We start from the raw sequence: 21,784 nt of genomic DNA, 5'->3' as shown, positions 1-21,784 counted from the left end.
TGTCATTCAGAGAAAAGAAGGAAACCGAGTTCTTTGAGTTGAAACAAGGAAATATGACTATAGAGGAGTACGAGAGGAAATTTAATGAGTTGGCTCGTTTTGCACCACACCTAGTTGACACAGAAGACAAAATGATAGCTAGGTTCAGAAAGGGACTGAGAACTGACATCAAGGGAATTATGGCTGCACATGTAATTGAAGATTTTAGCGATTTGGTTAAGCGAGCCGAAGAGGTGGCAACTGCTCTTGGGTCAAACATCCCTGCACAAAAGCCAGCGAATCAACCTATGAAAAGGAAGTGGGAGAACTATAATCAAGGCGGAGGAAACTTCCAAGATAAGAGGCCGAAGTTTGGTGGAGGCGTTAATCCAGGAACAACGGGGACAAGACCACAATGCCAGAAATGTGGAAAATATCACTATGGAGAGTGCATGTGGGGTAAAAGAGTTTGTTTCTTTTGCCACGAACCGGGGCACACTACACATAATTGTCCTAAAAAGATGAACAATGCGCTAGAAGGGAAGAAAAATGTTGGGCCAGACAAAAGAGGAGGCAAAGAGCCAGAAAAGAAAGGAAATGCTCGATTCTTCGCTTTAGCTGATCAAGAAGAAGCAGAGGACGATGACACAATGACTGGTACGTTACTCATATCTGGAACACCAGCAGTTGTTCTATTTGATTCTGGAGCTTCGCACTCGTTCATTTCTGCAAAGTTTTGTCAAAAGAATCATATCCCTTGTGAAGTAGAAAACTTAGCCTTGAACATAAGTGTCCCTTCTGGAGAATGCATTAAGACGAATAGGATTGCTCGGAGAATTCCCTTGAACTTTAGAAATAGAAAGCTTGAAGCCGATTTGTACCTCATAGAGATGCACGACTTCGATGTGATTTTAGGAATGGACTGGCTAAGTCGAAACTTTGCAACAATTAAGTGTCACGAGAGGGAAGTTGCTTTCAACGTACCAGGAAAGAAAGAATTTTCATTTCAAGGATCAAAGTTAGGAAAAATGCCTATGGTGATATCTGCGATGAAAGCAATAAAGATTTTGAACAAAGGCTTTGGCGAGGCTTATCTCGTAAGCATTGTAGGCAAAGAAGATGGAGAACTTACTCTCGAAAGTGTGCCAGTGGTACGTGATTACTCCGATGTTTTTCCCGAGAATTTACCTGGATTACCGCCAGATAGGCAAGTGGAGTTCGCGATCGATTTAATGCCTGGAGCAGCACCTGTTTCAAAAGCACCATATAGGATGGCGCCAAAAGAATTGGAGGAATTAAAAACACAACTACAAGAGCTTTTGGACATAGGATTCATACGGCCAAGTGTATCACCTTGGGGAGCGCCTGTCTTGTTTGTTAAGAAGAAAGATGGAACAATGCGTATGTGTATCGACTACCGTGAGCTTAATCGACTTACCATCAAGAACAAGTATCCTCTACCAAGGATAGAAGATTTGTTCGACCAATTGAAGGGTGCAAAGGTGTTTTCTAAAATTGATTTGAGATCGGGATACCACCAACTCAAGATAAAGGGTAGTGATGTACCGAAAACAGCTTTTCGGACAAGATACGGTCATTATGAGTTTGTAGTTATGCCTTTCGGTCTAACCAATGCTCCAGCAGTATTTATGGACCTGATGAATCGTGTTTTTCACTCATATTTGGACAAGTTCGTCATAGTTTTCATCGACGACATCTTGATATACTCAAAGGATAATGCACAACATGAAGAGCATCTTAAGATCGTCTTGGAAACATTGAGGAGTGAGAAACTCTACGCCAAATTTAAGAAATGTGAATTTTGGCTAGACCGAGTAGTTTTTCTTGGTCACGTGGTGACTGGAAATGGAATTGAGGTGGACCCAGCTAAGGTTGAAGCTGTAAGTAATTGGAAGGCACCTACAAATGCAAGTGAGGTAAGGAGTTTTCTTGGACTCGCTGGTTATTATAGAAGATTCATCGAGGGATTCTCAAAGATAGCGGGTTCGATGACACAATTAACAAGGAAAGGAGTTGCGTTCCAGTGGACTGATAAGTGCGAGCAAAGTTTTCAGGAGCTGAAAAGAAGATTGACGACAGCACCGGTATTAACCATACCTGATGGATCAGATGATTTTGTCATTTATACCGACGCCTCGAAACAAGGTTTGGGATGTGTTCTAATGCAAAAAGGGAAAGTTATTGCCTATGCATCCAGACAGTTGAAGCCACACGAGCATAACTACCCTACACATGATCTAGAGCTAGCCGCTGTGGTTCATGCGCTAAAGATTTGGAGACATTACTTGTATGGAGGAAAATGTGAGATCTTCACTGATCACAAAAGCTTGAAATATTTCTTCACACAGAAAGAGCTGAACATGAGACAAAGAAGGTGGCTAGAACTCGTGAAGGATTATGACTGTACTATACAGTACCACCCAGGAAAGGCTAATGTGGTGGCAGATGCACTTAGCCGAAAAGGTGAAGGACAACTAGCTTTGATGATGACTCAACAGGAGACTTTGATAAGAGAATTTGAAAAGTTGAAACTCGAAGTGATAACTCCGAATGCCAAGGAAGCTATGCTCGCAACGCTAGTTGTTAGGCCTACATTACGAGATCGAATTAAGGAAATCCAAGAAACCAACGACTTCCTCCAGAAGATGAAGAATAAGGGACTTAGCAATGATAGTACGAGTTTCTCGTTGGCAAACGATGGAACACTCACATATGCAGGCAGAATTTGTGTCCCTAAAGACAAGCAGTTGATAAAGGAAATTCTGGATGAGGCACACTGCACGACCTACACGGCACATCCTGGAAGCACCAAGATGTATCAAGATCTTCGAAAAACATTTTGGTGGAGAGGCATGAAGAGATCGATAGCTGAATATGTTGGAAAATGTATGACGTGCCAACAAGTGAAGGCCGAACACCAACGACCGTCTGGATTGTTGAATCCATTGGAGATACCCGAATGGAAATGGGAACACATTACAATGGATTTTGTAGTGAGACTTCCGAAGACAACACGCAGTCACGATGCAATTTGGGTAGTCGTGGATCGACTTACTAAGTCAGCACACTTCCTTGCTGTAAAGATGACTTATTCGATGGACCAATTGGCGAGATTGTATGTGCAAGAGGTGGTGAGACTACATGGAGTGCCAGTATCCATTGTCTCTGATCGAGATCCAAGATTCACGTCCAGATTTTGGAAAAGTTTACATGCAGCCATGGGAACGAAGCTCAACTTTTCAACAGCATATCATCCTCAAACAGATGGACAATCTGAAAGAACTATTCAGATTTTAGAAGACATGCTGCGAACTAGTGTCATGGACATTGGAGGTAATTGGGAAACTCACCTGCCCTTGATTGAATTCGCGTATAACAACAGTTTTCAAACGACCCTTGGCATGGCTCCATACGAAGCGTTATATGGGAGAAAGTGTAGATCGCCACTATATTGGGACGAAGTTGGTGAACGAAAAGTGTTGGGCCCGGAAATCGTTGAGAGAACGGTTGAGGTCATCGAGAAAATAAAAGAGAAGATTAAAATGGCTCAGGATCGACAGAAATCATATGCTGATCGCAGGCGAAAGGAATTACATTTTCAGGTTGGCGAAAAAGTTTTTCTCAAAGTAGCACCAATGAAAGGAGTCCTACGATTCGGCAAGAAAGGGAAGTTGAGGCCTCGATTTATAGGACCTTTTGAGATCCTCGAGCGCATAGGAGACGTAGCCTATCGTTTAGCTTTAACGCCAGAATTGTCGGCTGTCCACAACGTGTTTCACGTCTCCATGCTGCGAAAATATCTGCACGATCCTAGTCACATCATTCATCATGAAGAACTTCAAATCAATAAGGACCTCACGTACGAAGAAGAGCCGAGTGTCATACTAGATCGAAAGGTAAAGGTTTTGCGAGGTAAAGAAATACCCTTGGTAAAAATTCAGTGGACTAGGCACGGACCTGATGAAGCAACTTGGGAACGTGAAGAAGAAATCCTAGCTCGCTATCCCCACTTAGAACCAAGTAAGTTAAATTTCGAGGACGAAATTTTCTTTTAGTGGGTAGGGTTGTGACAGCCCGAAACCCATTTAATTATTTAATTATTTTGTTTGATTGCATTATTTAAATTTTTAACCATTTTTTTTATATCATGAAAAGAATATATTTATATAGCAAGTTCGTAAATGGTATAGTCGCGCCCCTAGTTAGATAAATAAATTTAGATTACATATTACGACTTTAGCAATAAAATTTTATGCTCAAGAATATTAAGTCATATTTGGGCCAATAAAATAAACATTTGCAAATCTTCTATATTGGGCCTTATGTGTATTTTATTTATATATTTTTCCTTGGGCTGAAATTTAAGCCCATAACATTTTATAAAATCAAGGCAATACGTGTTTTTCTTCCTTAGCCAAGATATGTATTAAATTTTAACCACAAATTCTAAGCTTATTTCCATCAGCCACGTGATCTGATTTATGCTACAGCCACGTTTCATCTCAAACTTTCTTGAGCTGCAAGCACCATTTCAAGCCTTCTTATTTAAAACATCAGCCTTAATCACCTCTGTTTTCCACCGCCTCAATTTTTCCAATGTTAAATTCTTTCATTTTCTGAAAATAACTCAAAAACCCAGCAATCAACTTCTTGTTTCTGCTGCTTTCGATTCAAGTGGTAATTTTAATTCTTGTACAGAGCTTATGTAATTTTATTTCAGCATCTCAATAGTTTCTCTAATTTCTGCCCAAAACCAAGAGTTTCCAAATCCAAACTTGCATACATACATCAATAAATTTAGTGTTTGTATTTCATAAGAAATTGAAATAGAATGCATATTTCACTGTTTTTACAATAAAGAAACTTAGATTTAGAAACCTAGAATAATGGAGGGAATTAAAATGACATGGGGTAAGGGGTTGCTCGTCGGAGCAACGGCCGCCGCTGCATGTGCCGAGGCGGCGGTGTAGAGAAGCAGGGACGGCGGCGGCGCTATGGCTTCGGCGGCTGCCCCGCTGTTCCAGTCGAGATAGGGGGAGGAGGTGGCTGGGCGGCTGCTACTGTCTGTCGTGGGACGGCGACGGCGGTGCTTCTGCCGGGCAAGAAAAGGTGGTGGCAGGCGACGTGGATCGCCGGAGAAAAGGGAAGGGGAGTTGCGGCTGCGACTGGGGCACAGTGAGGAAAGGACAGAGAGGATGGTGAGGAGAGATAAGAGGGCAAGAGGGAGAGAAGGCGGAGCTGCCGGTCTCCGCCGACGGCGCTGCCGTCCGGTGGCGCGGCGGCAGGTGACCGAGAGAGAGAGAGGGAGAAGGGGAAATGGGGGCTGCGTATTTTGTGTTTGTGTGGTGGAAGTGAGTTAAATTAGGGATTTAAGGGAGAGAAGGAAGTATGGGCTTGGGCCTAGGAAGGTTTTAATTTAATTGTTGGGCTCTTATTTTAAATGGGCTGGACTTCATATTTTAAATTGCATTATTAAGTTGGGCCTGATTATTTTTTTTATTAAATCCCAACTCAAAGTTTTAAAGAAGCATACATTTTATTATTTGATTCATTAGACCAATTATTTTCCAAATGATTTTATGATAATAAATTCTTAAGATTTAAACTACTATTATTATTATTATTTTTAAAGTTCAATTAGGCCCTCATGTTTTATTATTTGAATTTATCTGACTAGGTGCGGCGCGACTAGGAACGTGAACTTTAAATTCTCGCAGTCAATTTCAAAGTTCAAGTTACAGGTGTGGGATTTATTTCAGTACATGCCGTGGTTAATTGTTGTCCATTTTAATAGTATGTGTTTGCCATATGTGTTGTAAATTCAGTTATATCGCTAGGGGCCCGCTCAATGGGTTCAGGACTTCACCGTCCTTGGTATGCCACAATGCGATTTCATGTTACAGTTAGGGTTGCAACCTATTCGCCAGGGGCCTGCTCAATGGGTCCAGGACTTTAAAGTCCTTGGTATGCCACCGTGCGAATTTCAGTTATCAGTACAGTGCAGTGCGTATGTGTTGACCATTTTATTAACGTGGACAATTATTGCATGTTTCCCACACTGAGTATATTTCATATGCTCATCCCATATTTAACATTTTCAGGTAACTAAGGTTGGAGACGCGTGGAGGATCGAATGGGCGCGTCACGTATATATATATTTTGAAAAATATGATGGCGTAGTTACATCTAGCCTTTTGCTTTGTATGGTTTCAAAGTCTAAAACTACTTTTGAGTTTTGATATAACTTATCATATTAGCTTTTCCTCCATGGCTGGCCTTCTTTTAAAGTTATTTCAAATATTTTATTTAGGAATTTATTTCTTTGAATTTCTTTATAATTTAAATCCTTATGTTTTTCGCTGTCAAAAGTCATTTAAATTCATTTTAACACTTTAATTAGATTAGGGTGTTACAATTTTGGTTGTAGTTATTTTGTTGTAGTCATTTTGTTTAATTATTGGGATGGAATTTACTTATGTTGGGACGAAAATAATTAATTATTGGTTGTATATTCATTTTGGTTGTAGTCATTATGTTTAATTATTTTGTTGGGACGAAAATAATTAATTATTTTCGTGAATTACTTATGTTATTTTGTTGTAGTCATTTTGGTTGAATTAGTTATGTTATTTGTGAATTAGTTTGTATATAAATTGATTTAGTTTAATTTTAAAATCATTTCAATAATTTAAATAAAATACACAACCAAAGAATTGAATTGGGTAGTGCATAAATTGAAACTAACGAGAAGATCCTCTACATGTACATAATTATTTTCGTGAATTATTAATAAATTGTTTAATTCTATTTGGTTGAATTACTTATGTTATTATTAAATTTTGTGTTATTTTTCTTAATTAATTATATTTTGGCTTTTTAATTGATATATTTTTGGTATTGAATAGATCGGTTATCGGAGGCCCAAAACAATAAATCGCCTCGGGACGCAGATCAGTTCTTACTACAAGACCAGTTATTTGTCCCGGGTACCCGAGCGACTGAGGGAAATTGGGGGCGACGCACTGGAGAATACGTTCAGGCAGGGTTGCTTTGGACATTTGTTGGATTGGGAGCCGGGCAACAGGTGCAACATGGCATTGCACCATATTGTCTCTCGTCATCTGCTGGATAGTGACGATGTGATGTGGTTCTACATCAACGGCAAGAAGGTTTGCCTTGATCACGCCGCTTTCGCTCTTGTGACCGGATTGCCATTTGGGCCACATCATTTCGATCCATTAGCCTCCCACAATTTGAGAAACAATGTAGCCTACACACGAGTTTGTGGCGGGCAGCGCTTGTCAGTTCAGGAGTTGGCAAACATTTTTTTTGATCAGTGGACGGAGATTGTCGACCCCGACGGCTCGGTAGCACTGCGTGTGGCCCACCTGTTGGTGCTACACGCATTTGTTTTGGGCGTGGATTTGCCACGACCCGTGGAGATCTGGACGTGGGCTTTGGTGGAAGACTTGTCGGAGTTCTCCACATTTCCTTGGGGTGCAGCGGCATATAATCGCTTGAACTACAGGATGAAGAAGATGTCGAAAAAATGGAAGTACCACTTCTATGGGCCTTCTTGGGCTCTATATACTTGGGGTCTTGAGGTTGTTCCCGGCTTGGGCAGAGCCGTCGCTCTACATAATGCCGGGATAATACCTAGATTCAAGAGGTGGACCTTCTTGAGTAAAATCAGTGAAGATTTGCAGCCCCTATTTGAGTCACCGGTAATAATTTAAGTGTTTATTAGTTAATTATATTTGATGTTATGAATATTAATCATCATGTACATATATTTTTTATTGTAGGAGAACGATCTTTATGAGTTGCAGCCCGAATAGCAGGAGGCGAGGACGCAGTGGTGGCTATCGGTCGCGAATGAAGGAGATGTCCAGTTTCCAGGTCCGGGCGTCTTCGGCCAGAGGAATCCTCGACCGGATGTGAGTGGTGGGGACCGCTCTGAGGCATCTATTCAGGTGGAACCCCGACGTCGCAGTTCGAGGCGCGAAGATCGGGGAAAGCGGCAAAGACCACAGGTGGTTTCGTCCTCGTCGAGCAGTGGCCAACGGGATCAGACTGGCGGCGGCGATCGCCCCGTGACTTCCGGCCGGAGGTCACAGAGTCACAGGAGGCCCAGATACGGGGGAGAGAGCAGTGCTGCTCATGGACCTTCTGGTTTGAGCGAGCAGGAGTGGCAGCGCATGGAGCAGATGGTGCGCGAGAGTGAGGGCCGGGTGGCGAGGCGTGTGGAGGAGAGCCTATTCACGAGGCTGAAGAATTGGGCAGAGGAGACCTTTGGGTGTATGCGTTGCCGATGCTCGCATAGCACCGATGTACGTCAGCCCATGCCTGCTCCAAGACCTCAATCGGACAGGCGACGAGAGCCCGAGCCCGAGACGGAGCCCGAGACGGAGGATGCGCCATCACAGCAGAGGTCCCCTGCACACGAGGCGCCTGCTAGGGACGCGGGTCACTCCGGCAGTGATGATTATCAAACCCCACCGGGCCCGCATACTGGTTTTGGTGTGCCCACGACTTTTGGGGCTGGCCTACAGTTGACCCCATATCTGGGGCCACGCTACTCGTACACTGAGCAGCCCTCGAGCTCAGCACACCCATTCGAGCCGCCTCGTTCTTCGCTGCCGATTCTGGCCGAGGCTGGATATTCTCAGGAAGAGATGGAGCGTTTATGGCAGCAGTTTAGTGGGGTAAAAGCTCAGTATTTGTTTTAAATTTAACTTCTAATTGAAATTACGTGTCATTTATGGACTGTTTATATGTTTAACTTGTGTTGTTTTAATGTAAATATAGGGAGCTTCTGCTTCTGGGGCAACACCTGCCATTCCCCTCAATGTTTGTCCACCACCACCAGAGGATGCGCAACTGCGCCGAAGCTACCGTGACCGGCAGCCTTCGGCTGCGCTGAGATCCCCATACGTCCACAGCAACGAGCCGAAACCCGTCGACAAGGAGTATATTCAGGGATTTACTCGTATGGCGGAGCGTCTCCGTGGTGGGAACTACAGGAAGTTGGTGGTGACAGAGAGTGGGCACCCGATCAAGAGGCAGTTTTGGGTGACTCTCATGAACAGGACTAAAGAGCTCGAGCCCGAGGTATCTAATATTTTTGATGCACTTGTTACATGTAGTATTATTGTTTACTTAATATTAACATTAAAGTATGTGCAGCATGTAGATGCGTACATGATGACGCTGAGGCATAGGCTGGTGACCGGTACAGACCTGCTTCAGGACATCGATCACAGGACGCATATCATATTGGATGCGGAATTCTTCGTAAGCATTAACATATTATTGCGTTTATAATAAAATATTATTTGAAATAATGTTTTTCTTCTTTGCAGACTTATTTGGATAGAGAATACAAGGAGCTCATGGCGAATGCGCGCCGTATGTTTAGCTCTCCTTCAGAGCAGCGTCTTATAAACTCTGAGGCTCCGGTGTTGGGGTGGCAGCCGCACGCCAACCGTATGTATTCAGTGTATGGCAGGGGTACCTCATCGAGTCAGGGAGATTGGATGGATGCCATTGCGGTACACAATTACACCTACATCATAAATAACTTTGATTGTTGATCAATAATGATTGTTGATCAATTATTTCTTCATGTACAGGTCATTGTTCCTGTATTTGTCCTTCAGCGTTTCGTTATCTGTAGCATTGATATGCTCACGGGTAAATGCCGCGTCTTTGATCCGAACTTGTATCGGATCCTGGCACAGCCACGCCACGACATGCTGCGCGCTCTTGCTCCTTTGGGCCGCCTTTTCTACCGGGTGCTTGAGGTGTCCCTTTGGTTCGAGCGGACACACATTGTGGAGAACCCGAATCAGAATCTCCAATGGCGTCAGCTCCAGATCGAGTATGCCGATCCTGCCGAGCAGTTCGCACAGTCTGACCGATGGAGCTCTGGTGTTTTCGCGTGCATGACTGTAGAGCGTTTGATCGCAGACTCGCCGAGTCTGTCGTGGGGCAATGACCATGTTCAGGAGTATAGGCACAAGATAGGCAGTGCCATCTATGAGTTCTGCACGACCCCCAGAGACCTTTGATAGTGTATTTTCATCCTTATGACTATTTTGTTTACCAACATTTTTACATTACATTCTAGTATCATTTTATCTATATTTACTGCCATGACGACTTGTGATGCATATAACACTGTAAGATTAGATGAAAAAACTACTTAGCCGCCACAAAAGTGTAGCCGTGAGGATTTAGCCGTGTCAAGCTTCATTACCCACGGCTACAGCTTTAAAAACTAATTAGTGGCGGCTAATTAGTTTTTCAAACTTAAATGACATTTTTGATGCATAATCACATAATTTCAAACTCTGTAATGGTATATTCTAAATTTATTAGTACAAGTTGTTCGTTTTCCCAAATTCTCATTCATAATTTCAACTCATAATTGTAGTGACATGTAAATGGTGATCATTGTTAAGTAAGTCTGATTTATCGTTTGAATTTGTCAAATATTACAATTGAATATATTTATCAACGTCAAACAAACCAAAATATAACAATTAGCCGCCACAAAAGTGTAGCCGTGTGGATTAGCCGTTCTAATGTAACTACCCACGGCTACACATTTTGTAGGCACATTTTGTGGCGGCTTTTTAATCATTTTAGTTCCTAGTTCATTATAAATTGTTTAACTCAAACTTAATTTATCGAATTTCTTCAAATTACAACGTTATGATTTAATCCATCAATCCGGTCAACTTATGATATTTTTATCAAAATTATATAGTAATTCATTTCTATTTCTAATGTAATAATAATAATTATTTAATATTTAGAAGAAAAGAACAATGAAATTGAAATAATATCATAATAATTAGAATAATATAATAAACTATAGGACAACATATCATAATAATTAGGGAACTCTAAATGAACTTAAATAAAACAGAAAAATAAATTAGGGAACTCTAAATGAACTTAATGTCATAAATACGACTACGCATCGGTGGCCGTACCCTTGCACGATCGACGTGTGTGACCAGACCCGCCACAGAGACCACACGTTTTGGGTGCTCGTTTCTTGCTACTAGTTGATGCCTCCGCTGTTGATGTGTTTTGAGTCGGCCTTTCACCTGCGGATCGAACTCGAGTTTCCTTTGGACGACCAGCTTGTCGCCGAGAGAGATTTGGTAAAACAAGCTGAGATGCAATTCGGAAAGGAATATTCCAATTCTCTATGGGAGGCAAGTGGTTAACGTCACCAGAGTATGTGTCAACTAGTGAACTGTTCCAGTAGTAAGAGTGCACGTAATCCTCCACTGACTCGTTCGCCTCACTGCAAAACAAACGATTATACTTTTTGTTATATAATAATGGTCATGAATAGAAATGACATACGTAATGGCTGCAATCGCATGAGAACACGGCATCTGGTCCTCGTTGAATTCGTTGCATTCACAGCTCTGCTTTTGAAGGTCAACCATATAATGGCGACCACTAGCACGAACCCTGTATTTTCTCTCGGTGGTCCTCTTGGCTGTGTAACGACGACTTTTTACAAGTTCTGCACTGAGCTTCTGTTTTGCCTCCGGAGTCAGATTTTCATCGCTCTCTTGTGCGGCCGCAAGCCTGTCGTTGAACCACTGCTCGACAACTAATCTGACTGCCTCCAACATCGAGCAGATTGGAAGACGCCTGGCCCACAGCAAACGTGCATTAAAACTCTCGGCGGCATTGGATGTAAGGAAACTGTAACGGGACACAGGACATTGTGATCGTGCCCACTTCTCCGGGCCTACGCGCAACAACTTCTCGTACGCCTTTGGCTTCAGAGCAGCCATGGCTGACATTGCACGCGTGTAATCTGATTGCTCGTAGGCGTATGCAGCCTGGCGGAAAAGCTCAGCAACACCGGGCCCGTAACCCTTCATCTTGTTCAACAAGTGGTAGTAGCAAATACCGTGAGTAACATTTGAAAACTCGCTCTTCACAGCATTAGCGATGGAGACATGCGCATCAGATACAATAAGTAAGTTATCGGGCTCGCCGCAAGCACCTCTCAGATGTGACATAAACCACTTCCACGACTCATCATTCTCGATCGGACCGACACCGATCGCCAAGGGAAAAACTGCCTCGTTTCCGTCTTTTGTCACGACGACAAACAAAATGCCACTATTTTTGCCCTTCAGGTGTGTGCCGTCAACCACAATCACTGGTCGAAGGTGAAAGTAGAAAGGTGAGATGGAAGCCCACAGAGCAACAAACAAATGTTTGAACCGGCAGTCTACATCTACGTCCAAATCATATAAGGTGCCAGGATTCGCTTCCTTCAGGGCATACAGATATCTTGGGAGCAGGAGGAACGAATCATCAACTCGACCGTATATCATATCCATCCCGAGATTTCTTGCACGCAGCGCGACATCATATTTGATTTTGATGCCGAAATCGCGTACTAACTCAGCCATGATGGATTTCGGCTTAATGACCTCTCCATCATCGCGTATTCTGTTTGCCACAAACGCTGCCACCACCTTCGAGTGCGCCTTGATTTTTTTAGCTGTGCGCAAGTCCCCTTCGCATGAATGCTCTTTCAACTTATGCACTCTCCACATCCCTCGGCCGTGAACAGACGCACGAAGATCGAAATTGCAGTTGTCAGAGTGCTTGCACGAGAAATAGACTCGTCCCGGATCTGAGCGGACAACTTTTGTCTCAGTGCCTCGCTTCATGTTCCACAAACCAACAGCAATGATCAGGTCGTCTTTGCTGTTGTAAAAAGAATTCTTCTGCAGATCATCAACTCTAGAAGGGTCACTCTCGCGAGCAACCAGCGAAGCCGAGGCGTCCACTGGAATCAAGGGAACTAACCAATTAGTTAGATCACCGGTCTCGGCTGTCGGATCTCCGTCACGTGTTGTACTTTGTCGGATCCAACCTACTCGCTCGGTCTCCGTGAAATCAATTAGATCGTCGTCTAATAAATCCTCAGAGGCATCAGAAGCAGTGCCCACCTCGAGTGCAGGGTCAAATTCTTCGTCATCAGAATCATCATCGTCTCCTGATGCAACCGAGCCTTCAGCTTCGTGCTCAGGTTCATCATCTGTCCGCACATCGTTCAATCTCCCACATACTTCATTAAGCCTTTCGGTTTGATTCCATGCAGATTCGTCTAGCGGTTGTCCATCCCATGTAAAATATTGTCGTGGAGGCGAGCTCTGGGCACCATGAAACGACGTATGATGATAATACGGCGTCTCATACTGACTGCATTGTGCTTCATCTACGTGTCCCGAAGGTTCAGCAAAATTAAAAGTAGGGATGTAGGCTTCTTCTACAATCGGACCGTTGTAGTGCTCAACGTACACCATGGGATAGTCGGCAGTTGCCAACAAGGCTTCCACGTCATCGTCTGTGGCCAAGCCACATTTCATCTCCCTACCAAATAGATTGGTCGCCAAATAATACAATTGGTAGCTCGAGCTCAACGAATGCGTCCTCATAATATTGTTGACGCTGCACATCAGGCTCTCAATAGTTTCGTTGACGAGGGGAAGGACCTCTGTAGCCCCACCAACATAGTGTATACCATCGACGAGTCCGTTGTATCTCACATATATGTATCTAACGAATTCCATCTATAAAAACACATAAAATGTAGTATTAAAATATGCATAAACACTTTAAAAATTCTCATAAATATAACATAAAACATTCAAACTATTAATTACACAAACAATATATGAGAAAATCACCTCTTCAAGTATAATTTGAACACCAATTGCACCAACTATCGCACAAACCACTTCTCAAATCTTTGAGGGTTTCAATTTCTCAATTTTTTAACTGAATGCTCTTTCTACGAGTATTTGGATTTATGTTTTCTCATTCACAAGTGTAGCCATTATAGACTAATATTAGATTCCTTTGTACAAATTCACGTGAAATGTATTGTTCATTCATTCAGTACACTTCAATCTATTATTCAATGTGCAATCAAATGCATGCAGAAAGTGAGCATTAAAGCCTCATTACAATCCAAATTTGTGCAGTCACCTTATCTCTTATTTCATGTGGACATGTACTTTTTTGACTAAAACATTAACAAATAAATAGAAATACACAAAAAGGGATACATATGTTACTTTCAAACATTCATAACAAGGTAAAAAATTTTACAACCATATGTATTACTTCAAAATGATTTTTTGCTCCCAAAACAAATATTAGCCGCCACAAAATCGTAGCCGGATTCACTACCCGTGTGTGAAAAATTTCACACGGCTAGTACGACCGGATTTGCATTTCTGGCGGCTAATTGTTTTTTTAGAGCTCAAATATTTTTTTGGTTACATTTCATGAGTTTCAAGTGTTTTATTCAAAAATAGCCTATTATTTTATGTGTTTACTGTATTATTTTGTGTTCAATCAAATCATGCATAAAGTGAGTATTATTACCCCACTATAATCCAATTTTTTGCAGATTCAGTATCTCTCATATTTGACATCAATGTATACTTCTTGTAATATAAAAAAATAAAATTAAAAATTTAAATAAAAACTCTAAATTAAGGTATTCGTGTTATAATATAATATTACTAAGAGGGCTCAAAAATTCACTATTATGTATATTATGCAACAAAAAAATATTATGAAACAAATGGATTAATTAGCCGCCGGAAGTTCATAGCCGCTGACCAGTAGCCGTGTATATTTTGGACCGCCGGCTACTGTTCACGGCTATGAATTTCCGGCGGCTAATTGTTTTTTTAGAGCTAAAATATTTTTGTGTTTACATTTCAGGAGTTTCAAGTGTTTTCTTCAAAAATAGCCTATTATTTTATGTGTTTACTGTATTATTTTGTGTTCAATCAAATCATGCATAAAGTGAGTATTTTTACCCCACTATAATCCAATTTTTTGCAGATTCAGTATCTCTCATATTTGACATCAATGTATACTTCTTGTAATATAAAAAAAATAAAATTAAAAATTTAAATAAAAACTCTAAATTAAGGTATTCGTGTTATAATATAATATTACTAAGAGGGCTCAAAAATTCACTATTATGTATATTATGCAACAAAAAAATATTATAAAACAAATGGAGTAATTAGCCGCCGGAAGTTCATAGTCGCTGACCAGTAGCCGTGTATAGTTTGGACCGCCGGCTACTGTTCACGGCTATGAATTTCCGGCGGCTAATTGTTTCATTGGTTTCTAAATATTTTTTTGTTGCATAATACACATAATAGTGAAATTTTTAGTCCTCTTACTAATGTTTTTATAACGCAAACGTAAGCTAATTTTTTTATAAATTTTCAAACATACAGTATACATTAGATTGTGAAAGTGACGTGAGTTGGGCAATTATTGTCTCTTCATCACATTTTTAACTTGTGAAATTGACGTTAGTTAGACATTTTACAAAAATCGAAGCATGTCAGGTCTGCTTTTCCAAAAAACCAAGCATGTCGGCTTTGACTTTTTAGACTTTGGCTTGGGTGGGTACTTTTGTAAGACAAGTTATAAAAGTGGGTACTTTCGCCTATTCACAGTTTTTATAAACCTTTTAATTTTTCTATATGATTTAATAAATAAATTATAAAAACGTTTATTTACCGTCATCTACGTGTAAGAATCAACAAGTAGTGGAAAAGGAAAGCGTTGAGGTGATTTATGAGTTGTGAGTGTGTTTCTCTTTCGGCTGGAAATGAGCATATGCTTAATGCTTTTATTATATTCCTTTTGAGCGATGCATTTAGTTATGGCGGTGCAGATGTTGGCTCAAAATTAGTTGTGTAATAGATTGACCCTTGTCTTCTCTTCTTTATGAAGTTAAAAGTTTTCAGAGATTGGGTTTGTTTGTACTTGCATCATTATTAAATATTATCTTCACTAATATTTTAGACTTATATAGTACAGGTCATAATGGGGATTGAATTTTAGTATCTGTTTTTTACAACTATATAAACTCACGACTTTCTTCCAATTCAATTTAACCTAATTTTCAATAAAATATTCATCTTGCATCCACATGTACAACCATTAATCTAACCATTTTCACTTTCATAAGGGACACCAATTCATTCTAATATATTTTTAAACTACTTACCATTACTTATAATAAATTTTATTATATTCAAAATTTATAATCATATTTAAAAAAAAATATTATCGTGCATTTATAATTGATACTACTTCACTTAATAACAAAACAAATATTGCAATTAAAATTATGAGAATAGAAGAGTTTTAATTTGTTTGTGAAAATATAGCAATATTAAACTTAATTTAAAGAGAGAATAACAATAAGAATATGTAATATTATGTGTTTAAATTTTATTTAAATGTGTTAAAAAAGAGTGGTAAATGGTGACCCAAGAGGCTGTTCCCGCGAATCCCGCCCAGGCCAAGTCATATAATCTATGTTACTTCCTCCATCCCATCAATCTAGTCCCATTTCATTTTTCACACATATTAAAAAAAATGCATTTAATTTTCTTTATTAATCAACTCATAAATTGTGTTTTTATTTTTTATACCCTTATTTATTATATTTACACATCATTTTCACATTTAAGTAGAATATTAAATAAGATTAATTTAGTAAAATAATATTTTTATATAACATTAATTAAAAAAAATAGACTATTTATTTTGGATATTTTAAAATAGAATAAAAAATTAATTTCACGAGACAAAGGGAGTATCTTATTCACGTGACCTTAAAAGAATCACCCCTAAAAATATCTTTAATTTTCAGGTTTCAATTTATTATATTCTTTCACATCAACAACAACACTTATAAAATATTTCTCTTCGATATTGCATTCTCTAAATTAATTATTTACCGTGCCCAATATCTTATTGTTTAACATTTATCTTAATACTATTTTACATGTATAAAAAAATCAATCGAAATAAGATTACAATTAGAAAACAAGAAAATAATAGTGCAACTTAATTGTCGGGCATAATTTAAGTGGCAAAGTTGAAACACCCAAAAATTCTCTTTTATAAAAAGTTTTTAAATTCAATTTTTCTACTTTTGTGTGAATAGTAGTCTCATTTACGTGTGAATTACTTATTTTTATTGCTTAGAGAAAAAAAAATTAACTACAATAATTTATACTTTTGCTATCTCAAACTCAAAAGTAATACATACCCACCCACTGTTTCTTTTTCCTGCAAACTAGGGATGACAATTTATCCGCGGATAACGGATATTCGTGATTATCCGACCCTAATAGATGCAGGTTTCAGAGATATTTGATATCCACGGATAGTTTCGTAGTTATAATTCACTATGCATTTAGTTCGCGGATATGAGTTTGGATACTTATTATCCATACCCGCGAAAAATATCCGCGAAATACCCACGAAAATACCCTTAAAATATGGACTTTGGATATACATATCAGATATGGGCCAACATATCCTTTATAAAAAGAGGCCCAAACACTACCTAAACCCTAAGGCCCCTAGCAAAATTTGAACTATGTCATTTAATTTGTGGTGAATTTATTTTTTTGTGTTAAATTTATTATTAATTTATATTTAAATTCTATTTCGTGAGTATCCGGTGGATAGCAAGTAGCGGGTATCCAATTGATAGCGAGTTGGCGGATATCTGACGGGTAGCGGGTATTCGCAGATGGCGAGTTTGGATAGCATTTGATATCCATGGATAATTTCTTGGTTAAAATCTATCATCTATTTAATTTGCGGGTATGAATATGGATAGTCACTATCCATGCCCGTTGTACCCGATTGTCATCACTACAGCAAACACAGGTCCACAGTACTACATTATTACCTCCACCTCACCATCTATTTCGAAAATGCTAGTACTTAATTAGTTGTAGGTATTCTTGGCTACGTAAGGTCCATCGATTTAGTGTTCAAAACGATAAATGTATACACTTAACTTAATGCAAATTTAAAATTTATTTTATAATATTTTAATATATATATATATATTTATATATATATATACACATATATGAGAATAAAAATTTTAAATATTAATATAAATATATATATATATATATATATAAACATGCTAAAATAGCTTGCCATCTAGCAAAAATTTGTTTTGATGCGATGTTTTTAACATCGTTAAAGAGAATATATTTGGCAGATTTGCAATCAACTCTTATTAAAAATTTATTGTTTAAAATGTCTCCTTCAAATTTAAGGACACATTTAACAATAGCAAGTAATTCTTTTTTAACAGTAGAATAATTCTTCTGGGCATTATTCCAAATTCCAGATGTAAATCTAACTAGTTCTTCTTTAGAATTTTCAGGGTTTCTTTGTTTAAGAATTCCACCATAGCCGATTTCGGATGCATCTGTCTCAATAATTTTGAATGCTTCAGGATTAGCAATAGATAAGCATGGGAGTTCTTTAACTCTTTTCTTAATGCGTTTTACTGCATTAGTATGATCTTCAGTCCATGGTAAAGGATTTTTCTTTAACCTTTGGAATAATAATTTGCAATCTTGTGCAAGATCCTCATAAAAATCTCCGATATAATTTAGACTTCCTAAAAATCTTTGTAATTGATTTAATTCAAGTATTTTGTCAGGAAATTTATCGGCAAACACTACAAGAAATTGAGTTTTCGCCCACACACGTAAGTGTGGTTAAAGGTATGGTTATGTGTAGGTATAGATGTTTACCCACACATAATGTAAATGTCAACATGTGTCACAATAAAAATGTAGGGAAAAGTTTTTACCCACATATATATTTATGTGTGGATAAATTTAATAATATTGTCGACACATATATATGTCACTAAAAGTGTCTCTTATGTGTAGATAAATATATTTTTGTCGTAATATAATGCTGACATGGAAATTATGTAGATGATGATGTGGCATTCGATATTGACACGTCACAATTTATATGTGTAGGTAATTGATATAATATATGTGTGGGTAATAAATTGTATTAAAAAAATTAATATTTAAATATTAGGAAAAAATATTATTTGTTTGTGACTATAAATCAATTTAATTGTGTGTAAAATATATTTTATGTAAGAATTTTATTTATTTTTTGTATTTTTATTTCACAATCTGGTATGTGATATCAAAAATCAAATATAAATACAAAAAACACATGAAAATGCATCTAACACGATCATAGCATAGAAATTTTATGAAATACTATTACATAAAATCAAAATAATCAGCTAATTACAAACATTTCAAAATATTTAATTAACTAAGGGCCCGTTTGATAACCAAGTTTTGACTGGTTTGTTAAATTAACCCGCGTCTACCGGGTGTTTGCTAGTCACATTTAATTACCAACGGGGCCCGTTGCAAACCAAGGCCCGCTGGTATTCAAACGTTAATGCTCGGTAATTAGACTGGTCAAATTGGCCAGTTTATTTTCTACCTACTGCTACAGTATCTACAAAGTTAAATAAGATTTCATTTTTACCCTTCTTTCTCCTGGGTTGCAGATATTTTCGATGGATTCCTCTTGTGCCTTGGCGGCATATGCTTTTGCGACGCCGGCTTTCTCGAGCGGGATTTTCCGGCGGTCGGCTTAGCCACTTTCTTGTGCTTCTTGTTGATGTGAGCGAGGCGGAGGCTGAGGCAGTTGGTGAGGATGACTCTGCTTCATCGGGTCTTGCCCCGAGCGGACGCCTCCAGCAACCGGTCGGCGGCGTCACGTGCAGCGTGGCCGGAATCGGGGCTGCGGAGGTGGCGGAGGGCGTCGATGAGCTTCGACGAATAGATGTGTTGCTCCTCTTGGGCGTCGACGTGATTGACAAATCAAAGGAAATCTAATTTCCAATACATCAATCTCAAATTTCACTCACACAAAGCCTTCACTACTGCCAACAAAGTAGAAGTAAACACACAAACACACCTCTCTCTCTCACACACACATCAAATATTTCAATTTCAATGGTTTTCCTCTCTCTCTCTCTCTCTCTCTCCCTCTAGTTCATTGTTGTTCGAGACTGCAGCTCGTAGCAGTCTGTGTTATCCGAACACTTATTTTTGGAGAATTTGTGTATGGATAGCGAAATTCTGATCCGTCGAAGAAGCAATTTATGCTAAACCTAAGAGGAAAGTTCACTGGATGGATAACAATGGAGATAAGCTTGCAGAAATCTTGGAGTTTCAACCGAGGTAATTGGGATATTTTTTGTTTTTGATGTTTTGTGTTGTTGATGTTGCATGATTTGTGGTTAGGTTATGACATTGGATTCTTGTAATTGTGCTCATTGCTGATGTTAGTTCTTGAGTTTTTCAATATGCTGTTCAATTTATTACTAAGGAACTGCACTAAGTTGCATAAATTTGGAAGATGCTTATTCAATGGCATAGAATCAGATAATCAATGTTGTTATAGAATATACATGGTTGAAGGGATGATCTTGTTGGTGGCTATGCTCGATTTTCTGCTCCCTTTTGTTTTCAATCATATGTTGATGCTACAGTATGACAAATCATAGATTTAAACTGAAATTGATGAGGATCTGCAACTATGGTGTTCAACATTTAATCATCATTTTATTGTTTCTAAAATATTGAGGTACAAAACTATAAACCATATATATGGAGGTTGTCAATATGTTATACTATGTGATGAGGATAATGTCAATATTGGTTGAACTGCGTAGTTTCAGACATTATTCAGAACTTATCTAACATTTGCTTTGCTCTTCAATTGGTGTTGTATGATGCTCATTATAAGTTTCAAACCTTATTAAGAACTTATCTCTTAAGCTTCAAGTGTATGGAAGCCATTGCATTTAAAGTGAAACAAATTTACTTTACATTAGCAGTAGGTTCTCTATTGATGCTACAAATGAATATATAATTGCTTGTCATTTGCCTCATGTAATGTTCCATTCTTTTACCTTGCAGTGATATGAGCGACTCAGAAAAGGACGAGTCAGATTCTTGCATCTGTAGAATAATGTAGACCGGATTCATGAGATCATCCACTAGTAACATTCTGGTGGATATGTGAGATGTCAGTTTTCTTCTAGTGGAAAATTGATCTGCAGAACTTCCTTTTCAATGGATCGCAGTCATATAACTAAAATGACATCTCGCCTTTAGTCTAGCAGAATTTTCTTGAAGCATACAAGTAGCCAAAGGAAGACATCGGAAATGGTTTCGGGATTCTCATGACTATCAATATATCATCTGAGTTTTCTCTTTTTACTGGGTAGCATATAAAGATTAGTTTAGTGTGTGCATTCTATTCTAAGAAACATGTAATTGCTTGTGATTGTTATATAGTATAGGAGCTTTCATTTGCTTCCTGTTTCCCACCTCTGTACAAAGTGACAATTTTGTGTATCAAGTTGATTTCTTTGAGCAATATATGTTTGGATTTTCCTCATGATCAAGATTGATATTTTCTTTATATTTCCCTTCTTTTATTAAATTTGGTTTTATTGAACAAATTTCGAGTCTATGGCTTGGTTGCAGTCTTGCATATGGAGAATCTTATTGAAGAATCAATTAATATAAATCCACAAAACAATCAATCATATGTGTAGGTTACGGGTGGAAATATTAAAATTGAATGAGGGTAATAGGGTCATTTTATTATTAAATCCATCAGTTACAATTGGCTACCAAACAACCAAGAGTTAAATTAGTGTTATGTTACTTAGCTATCAAACACAATTATATATTACCAAACTAGCTTTAACAATAATGGGCCCCTAAGTTTTTCTCAACCAAGCCTAAACATCTATTATGCGTCTTGAAGATAAACCAAGCGTTTCAACATCTTCACTCCAATCTTT

At 38.7% G+C, this 21,784-nt stretch overlaps 2 protein-coding genes and 2 long non-coding RNA genes across 5 annotated transcripts; 2 read left to right on the top strand and 2 right to left on the bottom strand.

Moving 5' to 3' along the window:
• Positions 1 to 4,562: 4,562 nt before the first annotated feature.
• LOC130993170 (uncharacterized) lies at positions 4,563 to 6,338 on the top strand. Its single transcript, XR_009091593.1, has 2 exons — positions 4,563 to 4,677; positions 5,678 to 6,338. It is a non-coding gene; the product is annotated as an uncharacterized LOC130993170 (long non-coding RNA).
• A 4,500-nt stretch (positions 6,339 to 10,838) lies between these two features.
• Positions 10,839 to 11,943, bottom strand: LOC130993169 (uncharacterized). The gene is made up of 2 exons (XM_057917946.1): positions 11,383 to 11,943; positions 10,839 to 11,320 (listed from the first exon to the last, which is right to left on the bottom strand). The coding sequence occupies exons 1-2, from the start codon at positions 11,913 to 11,915 to the stop codon at positions 10,981 to 10,983; spliced, it is 873 nt and encodes a 290-aa protein (XP_057773929.1). The 5' UTR covers positions 11,916 to 11,943; the 3' UTR covers positions 10,839 to 10,980.
• On the bottom strand, positions 11,921 to 13,421 carry LOC130993932 (uncharacterized). The gene is made up of 2 exons (XM_057918969.1): positions 12,064 to 13,421; positions 11,921 to 11,969 (listed from the first exon to the last, which is right to left on the bottom strand). Exons 1-2 carry the CDS (start codon positions 13,419 to 13,421, stop codon positions 11,921 to 11,923), a joined length of 1,407 nt encoding a protein of 468 aa, XP_057774952.1.
• A 5,812-nt stretch (positions 13,422 to 19,233) lies between these two features.
• On the top strand, positions 19,234 to 21,372 carry LOC130993168 (uncharacterized). Of its 2 annotated transcripts, XR_009091592.1 has the most exons (3): positions 19,266 to 19,863; positions 19,982 to 20,147; positions 20,889 to 21,372. It is a non-coding gene; the product is annotated as an uncharacterized LOC130993168 (long non-coding RNA). The 2 variants fall into 2 exon arrangements; XR_009091591.1 differs by having other exon boundaries at positions 19,234 to 20,147.
• Positions 21,373 to 21,784: the final 412 nt, after the last annotated feature.

The sequence above is a fragment of the Salvia miltiorrhiza genome, chromosome 7, assembly GCF_028751815.1.
Source record: "Salvia miltiorrhiza cultivar Shanhuang (shh) chromosome 7, IMPLAD_Smil_shh, whole genome shotgun sequence".
Classification (NCBI taxonomy): domain Eukaryota; kingdom Viridiplantae; phylum Streptophyta; class Magnoliopsida; order Lamiales; family Lamiaceae; genus Salvia; species Salvia miltiorrhiza.
Note: the sequence above shows the minus strand (reverse complement) of the source record. Positions and strands in the feature narration are given on the sequence as shown.

What these genes read in the sequence shown, in the direction of transcription:
- LOC130993169 (XM_057917946.1), bottom strand. Translation starts at nt 11,915, where the DNA reads ATGAAGGGTTACGGGCCCGGTGTTGCTGAGCTTTTCCGCCAGGCTGCA. An exon ending in CATGCGATTGCAGCCATTAC is followed by an intron (nt 11,321 to 11,382) that starts GTATGTCATTTC and finishes TTTGTTTTGCAG; the next exon opens with TGAGGCGAACGAGTCAGTGG.
- LOC130993932 (XM_057918969.1), bottom strand. Translation starts at nt 13,421, where the DNA reads ATGAAATGTGGCTTGGCCACAGACGATGACGTGGAAGCCTTGTTGGCA. An exon ending in GAGAATGATGAGTCGTGGAA is followed by an intron (nt 11,970 to 12,063) that starts GTGGTTTATGTC and finishes AATGCTGTGAAG; the next exon opens with AGCGAGTTTTCAAATGTTAC.